Source organism: Nymphaea colorata, chromosome 3 (genome assembly GCF_008831285.2).
Source record: "Nymphaea colorata isolate Beijing-Zhang1983 chromosome 3, ASM883128v2, whole genome shotgun sequence".
Taxonomy (NCBI): Eukaryota; Viridiplantae; Streptophyta; class Magnoliopsida; order Nymphaeales; family Nymphaeaceae; genus Nymphaea; species Nymphaea colorata.
Window position 1 is genome coordinate 14929238 of NC_045140.1, and position 12558 is coordinate 14941795.

Sequence of the window (12558 nt, forward strand, 5' to 3'; positions counted from 1 at the left end):
TAATTTATGTTTTTATACGAGAAAATTAATCAGATTTTTATCATTTTACTACTGTAAGAGCGATGCTTTTAATTGCTCTCTATATCTTTCACTTTGTCTATATATATAGATAGAAGAAAGGATGCGGCCCGAACTTATGATTTGAAAACTGAAATACCTTGATCATCCAGATCCAATTGAACCGTGTCTCCAATGCAGCAGATTAGTTATTGATACATCGTAATTGGATCCAGGCTGATAACATCCAAACTTTGCAGAAGCCCGACCAGGTTGCACCTGCCCATGAACCTGAGACCTCATGACTCGGTTGGACCGTGGAGTTTAAAACCGTCAGATTGATGGATCCAACGGCTGACAACGCCGGCTCGTCCTGCAAGTACCTGGGAGGCCGTTTGGTAGCAGCGCGCGAATTTTTCTATCAAACGCCGTCCGCCCGACGGCCGGGCAGCGGTATAAATTCTTCCCCTGTTCTGCGCCCTTCCCGAGGCTCAGCGCAACTGAACGCGTCTCGCGTTCTCATCCTCCCGCACAGCTGTCTCTCTCTCTCTCTCTCTCTCTGTGCAACCCACGGCTAACCAAACGATTCTCACCCGGTGCCCGTCTGTCTCTCGTTCTCATCCTTTTCAGGTTTCCTTTCCCATTCCTCCATTGTTCACAATTTAAAAAAAAAAAAAGCATTTTGTGTGGACAAATTGTTTGATGAAACGTCGCAGATGCCTTCATTAGAATTGCTTCAATATAATGCATGTACCTTTTTCACAAGTGGGTGTCCTGCTAACGAAGTTGCTGATATCAAACATAAAGGACCACCACTTCCTCCATCTGCTATCATATATATATGTGTGTGTGTGTGTGTGTGTGTGTGTGTGACCAGCTTCATGTCTTGAACCTTGAACTCAGAACAAATCTGATTTGTTTTATTACTCTGATTCTAGATTTTGGCTTCAACGGAGAGCACAATCAGTTTGCTTAAAATGACAAGAACCTTGCCAACGGATCTTCATTTATTTAAGGAGTTAGGATTGAGCTCTTCAAGTCCAGGAATTTGAAGAGTTGAATATTTTGAAGTGTCTTTATTGCAATTTATGTATTTCCAATGACTGAGCCTATGCAATATTTTGGTTATTGTTTTTCAAGTTTTGTATGATATTAAGATAGATTTGGCATGCGTGCAGCCCCTTACATCGGGCCTTTTGACAACTCAACTGAGTAAAGCATGGATCTTAAGTGCGGATCTCAGGGTTGTCCAAGGACTTTAATTTGATAAAACTTAGATTTTCCTATGGATTGCTTGTGTCCTTAACAAAGCTTAGGCATGTGAAATAAACACATGAGCCAATTTTCAGATATCCCTCTAGTTCACAGTTGAATCAGTATTCTGATAAGGTTCACTCTATTTGCATTGTTTAGCACGTAGAATGTATGTATTTGTGTCTACACACACACACACATATATACATATAGTTTGGTTGCCAGTACTTCTTAGTATCGTTTTCGATATCCTTTAATTTTGCTGATAAATATGGCTTTGTCATTTAAATATATTGGGTTGTTTAAAACTTCAAATGCATCCATCATTGTTACTAGTTGGGGGTATGCAGTCAAATTGATCCATATGAACCACTGCACCTGTTGTCCACTTCTTTGCAAAATTATAATTTAGAGTTTGTTTGAATGAAAATTTGTTTGAACCTCTATCTTCATGATGGACAATGGCAACATTGATCTTTAGTGTCACCTAATGCTGCAGTGCATAGCAGGTGCAAAGCAAACAGTAGAGCATAGTAACAGTAAGCCTTGTCATGGCATTCGTTTTGTTAGAACTACTGGAAAACGATAGGTATTGCAACAGATATCATTGATGTAATTGGTATCAATCAAGCAAAAAATAGTGATGATCAAATGAAAAGCAGTGATCTAGTAAAAAATGTTGATAAAACAGGAAATGGGGATGATGCAGAAGAACATGTTATGGCCTTGACATCTTACTAGCAACAATCATGTTTTGTCATCATGTAATCAAAGAGACAATTATGATTGTAAGGCTTAAAACAGTTTTGTTTGTTTTGGTCTATAACCGTCCACTTTACCATCCGAAGTGTGAACAAATCCTTTTTCTTATTTGAAAAATAACTAGAAAACAAAAGACACCATTTTTTTCCCTTGCTAGTATAAAAAGAGACACAAATTGCGTAATGTCAGCCATCTTCTTTGGACAGCAACTTATCAGGCTATATCCAACTTATTAAGCCATACCTGTACGATGGTCTTGATCTACCATTTGCAGATTCTTTCGCAGAAGATATGAATAGCTGCATAGTAGACGTGTAAAGCACAAGATAGAGCATAGGAAGTTGGAACTTGGTCAGACCTCATCTACTGCCCTCCTTTATTTTCCAATCTCTTTTTATTTTCAGCTCATGATTAATGAAATCACAGTTTGACAGTGAGACTTTTGCTAGACATGCTGAACTCATTGAGGCAATCAAGCAAGCAATTGTCCAAGTAACTGAAATGACCATATAGGAAGCAAGTAGGAAGGATAACTAGGCAATTAGCTATGTATATGTGTGGCCTTGTCCTTGTTGTAGCTGCTTTATTAATTATGTGTGTCTATAACTCTATATGTACTTTAACTATGCATAACAAATTGACAATTCATACTCAGAAAGGGCTTCATTAAGAATGATATTTTTATTTTTTTTCTCACTAACAGTAACAGAGTGTTCTTGTTATCAAACTGTGGACATAATGGACCTAAAGGGCTATACAAGAAACAAACTGTGAATGGAATGGACAGAATAAACAGAATGAAAAACAGATATTGGATAGAAAGGATAGGATGGGCAAAATGGATATAGGTGAAACAAACACCGGACAAAAAGGGCATGGTTTTCTGTTCCTAAAACCATCAAAGAGTGGACAGAGAACACCATTGATAGGACGGACAGGATAGTGGTGTGGTGGACAGAACATTCTGTTGGTTCCATCTGGTGGGACAGTTATCACACGGCCTCTGAGGGCTTTTAGTTTTTCAAACCCTTTTTCTCCTTTGATCATCTCACGCTAACAAGCTGCTCTCCACTAAATGGTATGTCCGCATAACGTCATTACATTGCTTCTCACCTTCTTTTCTATGGATAATCTTTTTATTGCAATTTTGCTATTAGAATTTGATAATTCATTGATGAAACGAGTAAAAGTCTGTCTTCTTTTGTGATTTTGGTTTTTTCTTATCTATTATCAACTCCTTGTCCAAAAGATTCTTCAATTTCTCCCAACTGAGGGTGAGCTTTTAGGGGTTTTTTTTTGCCCACTAACCTGTGACTAGGCTCGCATTATCATGTCAATCTTTTTTCTGTTTTCAGAATTCCTGCTGATTTTTCTGAATATTGGCTCTTCTGGTCTTGCTAGGGAAATCTAGTAGCTAATGGTTGGAATTCAAGTAAATGTGTATCATTTTATCATATTTTTTTTATTCACATTTGTGTGACTTTTTGTCGCTAATGGTTGCTCAAATTTTTCCAGCAGTGGCTTTCATGCTTAAGCGACTTGGTTTTAATGAGATTGGAGTTGGGTTGTGTTCACAAGTTGCACGGAGATTCTATTGTGGTACAACTGAGATGAAGAGCAAAAAAGATATAGAAAGCCTTGTTTTGAAGCAGTATAAGAATGGTAGATTCCACAATCTTGTAAGCAATGTGATTGCGGTCCCTAGCATTCTATTTGCTGCTTGCGAGAACCTAAGTGTGGGTAGAAAAGGTGGAGAATTGCGCCACTTGTTGTTTTGCTCTGAATATAGGGGGATCGATTGGAGATGGATCGAGAACACATGTCAGCAACTGAAAGATGGTAACTTTAATATGGACTTACACTGTGTGAGGATGATCCCTATTAGGATAAAGGGGGAGTCTCTCGCTCTTCCCAATTTAAAGTTAAAAGTTGTGATTGAGGCTATTCGAATGGTTTTGGAGGTTATCTATGAGAAAAGGTTTATGACTTTTGCTTATGGGGGTCGCGTAGGGATGGGGCGCCACACAGCTGTTAGATACTTGAAAACATCCGTTGATAATCCAAATTGGTGGTTTCGGCTAAGGTTCTCGCATGAGAAGTTTGATGATCTGAGAGTGAAGAAGTTGATATCAATTATGGAAGAAAAGATCTCCGACTCTTTGTTGATGGACCTGATCAGCAATTTGTTTCTATCTGAAGCAGTTTGTATTGAATTTGGTGGCTGTTATATGGGAAAAGGTCTTTTACAGGAAAGTGGGCTGAGTGCAATTCTTGTTAACATCTATCTGAATGGGTTAGATAGAGAAATTCAGAATTTGCGATCTCAAATTAGCAGGGCAAGACCGGGGTTTGAATTGGTTGGTGAAATTGGGGTTCAAGCACCATCCGGTGTGAAAGATTGGGTTCGGGAACAGGTAACATATAGGGATTCAAAGGGCTTAGACAATATGTTTTACAAACCTGTGAAATTATTTGCATGTAGATATTTAGATGATGTTTTAGTAATATGTTCTGGATCAAAAATACTTACTATGAGGGTGAAGGACCTGCTAGTTGAATTCTCAGAATGTAGTTTGGGGTTGAAAATAGATAGACTAAACACTGCAATTCACAGTGCTGTCTCTGAAAAGATAGAATTTCTTGGCCTAGAATTTCAGGTTGTTCCTCCTTCTGTGCTGCAACCCCCATTGTCTGAGAAAGCAATCAGAGCAAAGAAGAAGTACATCAAACAGCGACAGGCAAGAGCTATGGAGGAAAGGAATGCACTGGAGACAAGAAGAAAGAAGTTGGGGATGAAAATAGTCAATCACGTTTTTAAGAAATATAAACGAAGTGGTGGTTTCAAAGGTGAACCAACTGTGGCTCCTGTAGCTAGAGAAATGTTTGGAACTTGGGCCAAAGAAGTAATTCAGGAATTTTTGGACTCACCTGATGAATGTTGGGAGTGGCATCACAAACTTACCTCTGGCGACTTTCTACATTCTCAATCTGTTAGAGATCTGTTGCCACAAGATCTTCTTGATGCTTATGACCAATTTCAAGTGCAGGTGGACAAGTATCTAAATCCTGAAAAAATGAAGGAAACCTTGACAGAAGAAACACAATTAGAAGATGAATATATCAGATACTCCAAGAGGACCGTAGATGATCTTACAAAATTGTGTATGAAGGTTGATGCACCACTGGAACTGATGAGAAATTCTGTTAAGCTGGCAAGATTTACAAATGCAATGGGTCGTCCCCGGCCAATCAGGTTGCTTATTCCTCTAGAAGATGCTGATATCGTCAAGTGGTATGCTGGCATAGGGATGAGATGGCTTGATTTCTATTGCTGTTGTCATAACTTTAGAACAGTCAAAACAATTGTCAATTACCACTTGCGATTTTCATGCATCCTGACCTTGGCAGAGAAACATGAATCCTCCAAACGTGATGCTATCAAACATTATTCTAAAGATTTGAAAGTTTCTTCTGCAGAAGCGGCTGAGGAAATTTACTTTCCTATCGAAAATGATATTAAAATGATGGGTGACAAAAATCTTTCAGACCCAAAACCTGTAGATGGACTTTTATGCATGGCTTTTGTTAGGCTGGCATCTGACGAGCCTCCAAGTTACTGTGCAGCTCATTTCTGTAATGTGAAAGATACTGTTGCATATCGAGTGCGGTTGCTTCAAAGTCGCCTTAATATCAATCCATTTGATGAGAAAAAGTGGGTTTCTGGGGTTGCTGCCACTCAAGAAAGCATAGATCGCAAGTGTCTTCCACTGTGCAAACAACACATAACTGACTTGTACTTGGGCAGGATAACTCTCCAGGATGTTGACTGCACTTCATGTTTTGGTGGGCACTGATGCATAGCTAATGCATAGGAGCATGAAGCCCCATGCTTTCAGCTGCTATTCTCTTCACCCATCAATGGAACAGCATGATGACACAAGAGTTTGTTTATTTGTACCCATTCGTTTCAGGGCAGTTCTTCTGTCTCTAGATAGCGGCAGATTTTCATCATGAAGTGTCCACTACGACCTGGACCTTTAGATTTTCATGGACGACATCTCATGAATTTGATGATCATTGGGCATGCAAGCCAAGTAAACCAAAAGATATACCGGGTACCTTTTCAATTTTGTTCCTTTCTTTTGTCCTGCTTTTTTGTTGTTTAACCATTCATGCATGATTTCAGTGACAATTGGTCTCACATTTTCGTCTGTCATTTCAGGTGTAAGATTGCCCCGTCTGTTTGCTTGTGGAGCAAGTAGAAAGCTCAAAGATACACTCTTGGTGAAATCTTTGGTGCTAACGCATTATTTTTCCTGCTCTCTGTCCATGCTGGATTTGCTTGGGGTATGCTTGCGCGAAAACATAGCTTAGCATGTTGATATCTTACATCTACGTTCTTGTCTTACATAATCCTGAAGGAGCTGCATTCTCAATTTGAAAGTAGAATTATGGGAGGCGATGGCTGTTTCTGCAAGAAACTGGTACATTTCGCTTCAGGGCTTCATCTACTGGATGGCTTTTCATCGTCTATCATTTATATCAATTTACCAGTAAATGGCGAATCCAAATTGGGTTGTAGCATATGCATCAATATTACCAATTTTACTCTAATACCTTAATGTTGTGTCCGCAAAATTTTGTCTTACCTCATTGATTTACTTTGGAACGACTATAGGCCACAATCAGGTACATTGTACATCAGAAATGAAGACTATTTCAGCACTTGGGTGTAACAGCAGCAACATGATTGGACCCACGTCTATTTGGATCAGGTAAATTGTAATTTTGGAGTGTACGCCTTACAGCTGGGCCTTCCTCAGACCTGTAGTAAAATGTGCTTCTCCTTTCCATAAAGATTAGTCATCGGCTTATTATTATTAGATTATTAAGATGAATGGTTATAAGTGATTATTCCCATCTTCAGTAACTCTGTACTGTACGGTAACAGATGGAATCAACCATAAGATTGATCCAAGGTAAAACAAGTAGTAGCTCGATTTTAAGTGCTCCTCAAGGTAGAATCTATATGAATCCAGTTTTCTATAAGAAACCTTTTAATCGTCCGCTGGACATCAAAAGAGCTCAAACGCGACTGTCACAGGCACTCCGATCTCGTCTTTACTCAAGGCACCATCCAGCCCAAGAAACATGCCACGCCATGTTTGATTGCCCGAACAAAAAATCTAAGTGCAGAAATCCACGTGTAAACATTCTGAGTTGACCCTTCCCCACCAAATCATCTGATCCGGGCAATTAAACACCCCCACCCAACGTAGTCAGCCAATCAGTCAATTACATTGCCCGTAAAGACACACAGAGATTCAAGGACATTGCATATCGAGAAAATAAAAAAGGTCAACCTTTTTTAGTCGACCACATAAACCGTACTAAAGGGTAAACTTAAACATCAAGATTTAGAAGGCAATTGATCCTCAGGATACAAATATGCTCACACGGAATGGATCTGATGAAAAGCCTACGGGGCATTTATGCTCTTAAACAAAGCACAGAATTTGAGCATAACTATAGTACATTATCTTTTCTGATCACAACGGTACCAACTTTCTCAGTGCATGGATGCTTCCACCTGGAATCCAATTCCAACTGCTAATGGCCAAGACACGAACTTTCACCACCATTTCTTCCACTACGTTTTGGTAGTCGGCCTGACGAGTCCCAACCCTGAGCCACTGCCCAGATGCTTGAAATCCGTTGCCTCCAAATGGTCCCCATGTCCTGCAAAGCCCGTCCCTCCTTTCACTAGACAAACCAAGTTCTTCTCTTTGCACTCCTTATCGCAAGCCATGCATACTTTATCCACTGCTATAAACTTGTACGCACACTTCTTACAGTAAACATGGCCACAAGTGCTCACAGCCACAAGTGTAACCGTGTTAGTTAGAGTGATCTTGCAGCTCGGACACATGAAGTTCCTGTTCAGTGGACTGGCTTTATCATCACTGCCTTCCTCCGTGAAGCACAAGGGGAACAAGCTCTTAAGCTTGAGCTTCTCTCTGCCTTCTGGGCATACGGTGTCCGTGGAAGGAGCCTCGTACTTCACTGGTGCTTCCGGTGTTGCAGAAGGCAGCCAAAATGCCTTCATGGTGCGGAGAGCTTCCTCTTCATATGACGTCACTTTGACACTGTTTGCCCCATGGAAGCCATTCTTGTCCTGTGCATGGTTTCTGTCATTGTACTGAGGCACAGCTCCATGGTTCTGCTGATCAAAGGCATCGATCTCTCGGGCCTTACGCAACATTGCCTTCTCATTCTCTTCCTCTTTTTCTTGCTTTTGTTGTGCAGCATGAGCAGCAAGCTTCCTAGCAGTCGGACAAATGGTAACATTTAGATCTAAAGTACCAGCCTTGAACTTAACTTCCAAATAAATTTTGGCAGGAGAACATGGCTTCTGAACCTCATTCAACACCGTGAAATGGGACCAAAGTAGTCCGAAAACAGCAGGCAACTAAAAGATACAGCTCAACAGCTTCCAAATCAAAATATCCTACTAACTCAGAAATGAGATTCTTCTGCAAAAGAATAATGAATAGTGACTCAACTTTGGAACAACAAGCACAACCAACCATGCACATAGAACTGATTAAACCCAACTGCCTGCACACCCAAAGGAAAAAATTGGTGCAAGTTCCTACTTTTTCTCTTAAGACCAAAGCCATGCACCGATGCACGTGGGATCTCTTGCAGCAAACACGTTTCAGGGTCCCCTAAATACCCAGGCCATCATGCCAAGGAGATCACAAACCCATTGGACATGCCCAAGTCCTAAAGCATTTCATATATCACACAAATATAAAATGACCAACAAAACAAACAATGCCAAAAAAACAGAGCTGGTGCCGGAACATATGTTCAACAGTCCTTTGCCGGTTCCTTTTCCTGCTCACGTCATTATTAGTACAGCTATTCATTTTTTCTCACCAAAAAATGCTACTAACTATGTTACTCATTGCCATGTCATAAGAATTTACATAAGTTGACGTTGGACCAATTTGAGACTAGGCTTTCTTGGTGCTACAAACAATCATAGATCTAGATTGTAAATAGAACTGAGGACTTTGGAAATTGTATCTCAATGACTGGAGGAGCACATAGAATCATGCAATGGAAAAGGTATGAGCAACTGATATATTGAAACCCTAGCTTCCAACCAGGGTAATGTCACCTTTTCTGATTACCAAATCAACAAGAGATCTTCAATCTGTGGCAACCTTTCTGACTCTTTCAGGGGAACGTAAATCCCAGAAAAAGTAAATAGATACCGATGGCACATAGTCGGAAAATAATTATAGCAAAATTGAGAAAAGCAATTTTGAAACTAGCAAGTCCACAGGACAAACCTTTTGATATCCTTTTTCTGTGCCAGCAAACACTCAAATATGCATTCTTTGCAAAAGACGTGACCTTTTTGGCAGCAAAGGGGATCAATAAAGGGCTTCAAGCAGAGGCAGCACGCATCAAAAGGTTTTATGGAGTCTTTTCCAAGCCTTTCCTTTTGAGTCCCATACCCAAGCTTACGCTTCTCATCATATGTGAAGAACGCAAGATCGTTGTTGTTCTTTGAATGCCTCTGAGGCATTTTTACTCAATCAAGTAACAGTCAAATAAACCAGCAAGCAATTGGAGGCTTTCTGAAGCTGATAATGAAATAAAAAATACGTGAATAAGTAAACATGAACAAACAGAAAGCTTCTGACTGTGGAACAATGATAGTAAAATTTATGGTACAATGCATTAGATGGTACAATCTATTGTATATAAGGATAGAAAATCACCATCCACAAAACCAAACACAATAATACAAAGCCTCGTCCGATGAGCAAAAACACTAAACAAGGCATATTATTCCATCACCAATGTCAAACCAAGCAACTAGCGCAATTCTCTATTTCTCAACATTGATAAAGAATTAAAGGGTTTTGCTGGCGAGCATTGGTTTTGAGAAGCCCTTGATCTGAGATCCGAGGAGCTGGGATCACCTAGAATCTCGGACCTAAGATCCTGGGCATACCAAAAACATGAAATGCTAGTTCAGGAAATGAATATTTGACAAAAAATCATGCAAATTGCACTCTTCAGTGAAGCTCATTAATTGTCTTTAAGTATTCTATTATAGATCTCTGTTCAGGCAATTACACAACAAATTTCTTTTGGCTTTAAAAATCATTACGTAATTCACAGTGCAAAAGGACATTAAACACACCGCTAAAAAGTATAATCACAACCAACATAGTTGTCAAAAATTCTGACGAAATCAGAGCAGCTCCGTCGAAGACTGCAGCCTGCACCATTTCTTAAACTGTTTTATTGTTTCGTTTTCCACATCATGTAACCGATACGCAACACACAAAGAATAGGAAACAAATTGAGAAGCGGGAACCAACACACCAAGAAGAGAATTCAACTACTTTGCGATAAAAATACAGATGCAAGTATGTGACTAGAAAATCTGAAAACATATAAACTCGTGCCAAGAAAAAACTACGTTTCTTAAGGCATCAGCGGCATATCTGAAACAGAAAGAGGCGGGGATCTAGCCTTAACACGCCAAGATGCATATGAACAAGCGTGTCATCAAATGAAAAAAAGACTCAAACCTATTTATCAAAGGAAATAAACCAAATAACAGTAAATTCAATAAACAAGAGAAAATCCTAAAGGGGAAGAGAGAAAAAGAGAGAGAACCATGACAAGGTCTGATAAAATTGCGCATACAGAACAGGAATTGTAAAAAACCCTAAAGACTTCCCACTGATCAAATAAGCCAAGTAACTGCAAAATCAACAAAAGTTTCAATAAACAAGAGATGAAAAGAAGGAACAGATGAACAAACAAGATTTCAAACAGATAAGCAAACCTCAGCCCCTGTCGCCCGGTCGTCGGACGGAAAGGGAGACGAAGGACACACCCTTTATGCAACCCGCGAGACGCGAGAACCAGTGCACGTCATGAGAGGACAATTTCGGGTCAGGACCAGGCGCAACCCAACCCGGATGACCCCTTTCGGTTTAAACCTATGCCACTTTAGGTACAGATATGGGTGATACGGGTACGAGTATAATATATTATTTTTTTAATTAAAAAATTGTAAATTTTGAAAAAAACAAAAAAAATTGTTATCGAACTTCTTAGCTAATGAACAAACTAAGGAATTGAAAATTAACAATAAAAAGCAAATGAAATAGGAATTCGTGTGAAAAAAAAAAAAAATCAAAGGGACCGACCATGGCTTTCCTCCATTAAAATCAGAATTTGAGTTCCCAACTTCCAAGCTACATATCCGAGAGAAGAAATAATCCACCGCAATCAAAGGGACAGATCATGGCTTGCCTCCATTAAAATCAGAATTTGAGTTCCCAACTTCCAAGCTATATATCTGAGCGAAGAAATAATCCACCACTTTACTTATAGCTGAATGAATTTGCAAAAATGACAAAAGGGTTTCTCGTAACATAATAAAATGAAATGAATGAAAGAAATAAATCAAATGAATGGAAACGAAAATGAATCAGAGAGGAGACTCCAAGCGACTCAGTTTGGGAGGAAGTAGGGGATCAGAGAGGGAATGGAAACATATGTATGAATAAAATGAAATGAATGAAGAAATGAATCAAAGGAATGGAAACGAAAATGAATCAGAGAGGATCAAGAGGAAGAAAAGTAGGGGATCGATGCATATCCGATTGACCGAATGCATGGAAGAGGAACCCTAACAAGTACGAGGAAGAAGCCGAACGACGAACGTCGCCCACTCACCGCCCGTCGCCTCCGTCGCCGTCGCGGTCGCCGTCCACCGATCGTCCGTCGCCGGTCGCCGTCCGCTGCCGCTGCCCAAAAAAATAGAATCGCCAAGCACCGGCCTTTGGAAGAAGGCTCGAGAGGCGGAGAGGGAGAAGACGCGTGTCACGGTCGAGTCTTCCATTTTGATATGGTTTGGATCTGGTTCCGACCCAAAACCAGATCCAAACATGCCACCACGTACCGCGTACCGGTATGGGTACGCGGGTCGACCCGGCGGCGTACCATGGTGAGGTAGCTTTAGACATAGAAACAAGAGACAAGGTGTTATCTCCACAGTTGTTTATACCTTGAGATGGACATGTATAACATATCCTCATGCATACCCGACTTAAAATTCACAATGGAAAGAAAGAAAACACTTCATAAAACATTTCTTCTTTCTCTCAATGCATGATAAAATATGGAAAGAGTATATCAGCCATTGATCTGCGGAGCTGTGTTCATTTCCTCCATCACATCATTCACAGTTGGCTCTCCTTGATTTTGGGAGATCTACAACAGAAAAAAGCTGAAGTAACAAAAAAATTTCCCCTTACCTTCTTAAGGAGCAGAGCCATTAGGCAATCACTTCTCATGATTTTTTTTTTAAAAAAGATCTAAAATATATCAAAAAGTGGGATGCTGAAGTAAATGCCAATGAAACTAATGGAAGACCAGTTGCTGGATTGTCAATAAAGAATTCACATTGCTTAGTTAAAAGCACCCAATCTACTCATCCCCACT

The 12558-nt window shown here is 39.9% G+C and overlaps 2 protein-coding genes across 9 annotated transcripts; one reads left to right on the plus strand and one right to left on the minus strand.

Annotated features, from left to right (window-relative positions):
- Positions 1–246: 246 nt before the first annotated feature.
- Positions 247–6905, plus strand: LOC116249703 (nuclear intron maturase 3, mitochondrial). Of its 5 annotated transcripts, none has more exons than XM_050076509.1 (3): positions 247–450; positions 3529–6128; positions 6236–6905. In XM_050076509.1, exons 1-2 carry the CDS (start codon positions 339–341, stop codon positions 5865–5867), a joined length of 2451 nt encoding a protein of 816 aa, XP_049932466.1. In that variant the 5' UTR covers positions 247–338; the 3' UTR covers positions 5868–6128; positions 6236–6905. The 5 variants fall into 5 exon arrangements, with proteins under 5 accessions (XP_049932466.1, XP_031478775.1, XP_031478777.1 ...); XM_031622915.2 differs by having other exon boundaries at positions 3532–6128; XM_031622917.2 differs by having other exon boundaries at positions 334–627.
- A 415-nt stretch (positions 6906–7320) lies between these two features.
- On the minus strand, positions 7321–11943 carry LOC116250944 (E3 ubiquitin-protein ligase CSU1). Of its 4 annotated transcripts, none has more exons than XM_031624950.2 (4): positions 11791–11926; positions 11259–11410; positions 9375–9671; positions 7321–8336 (listed from the first exon to the last, which is right to left on the minus strand). In XM_031624950.2, the coding sequence occupies exons 3-4, from the start codon at positions 9611–9613 to the stop codon at positions 7664–7666; spliced, it is 912 nt and encodes a 303-aa protein (XP_031480810.1). In that variant the 5' UTR covers positions 9614–9671; positions 11259–11410; positions 11791–11926; the 3' UTR covers positions 7321–7663. The 4 variants fall into 4 exon arrangements, with proteins under 4 accessions (XP_031480810.1, XP_031480806.1, XP_031480809.1 ...); XM_031624946.2 differs by lacking the exons at positions 11259–11410; positions 11791–11926 and adding exons at positions 10720–10806; positions 10892–11031; XM_031624949.2 differs by lacking the exon at positions 11259–11410 and having other exon boundaries at positions 11791–11943.
- Positions 11944–12558: the final 615 nt, after the last annotated feature.

What these genes read in the sequence shown, in the direction of transcription:
- LOC116249703 (XM_050076509.1), top strand. Translation starts at nt 339, where the DNA reads ATGGATCCAACGGCTGACAACGCCGGCTCGTCCTGCAAGTACCTGGGA. An exon ending in CGCCCGACGGCCGGGCAGCG is followed by an intron (nt 451 to 3,528) that starts GTATAAATTCTT and finishes AAATTTTTCCAG; the next exon opens with CAGTGGCTTTCATGCTTAAG.
- LOC116250944 (XM_031624949.2), bottom strand. Translation starts at nt 9,613, where the DNA reads ATGCCTCAGAGGCATTCAAAGAACAACAACGATCTTGCGTTCTTCACA. An exon ending in CAGAAAAAGGATATCAAAAG is followed by an intron (nt 8,337 to 9,374) that starts GTTTGTCCTGTG and finishes TCCGACTGCTAG; the next exon opens with GAAGCTTGCTGCTCATGCTG.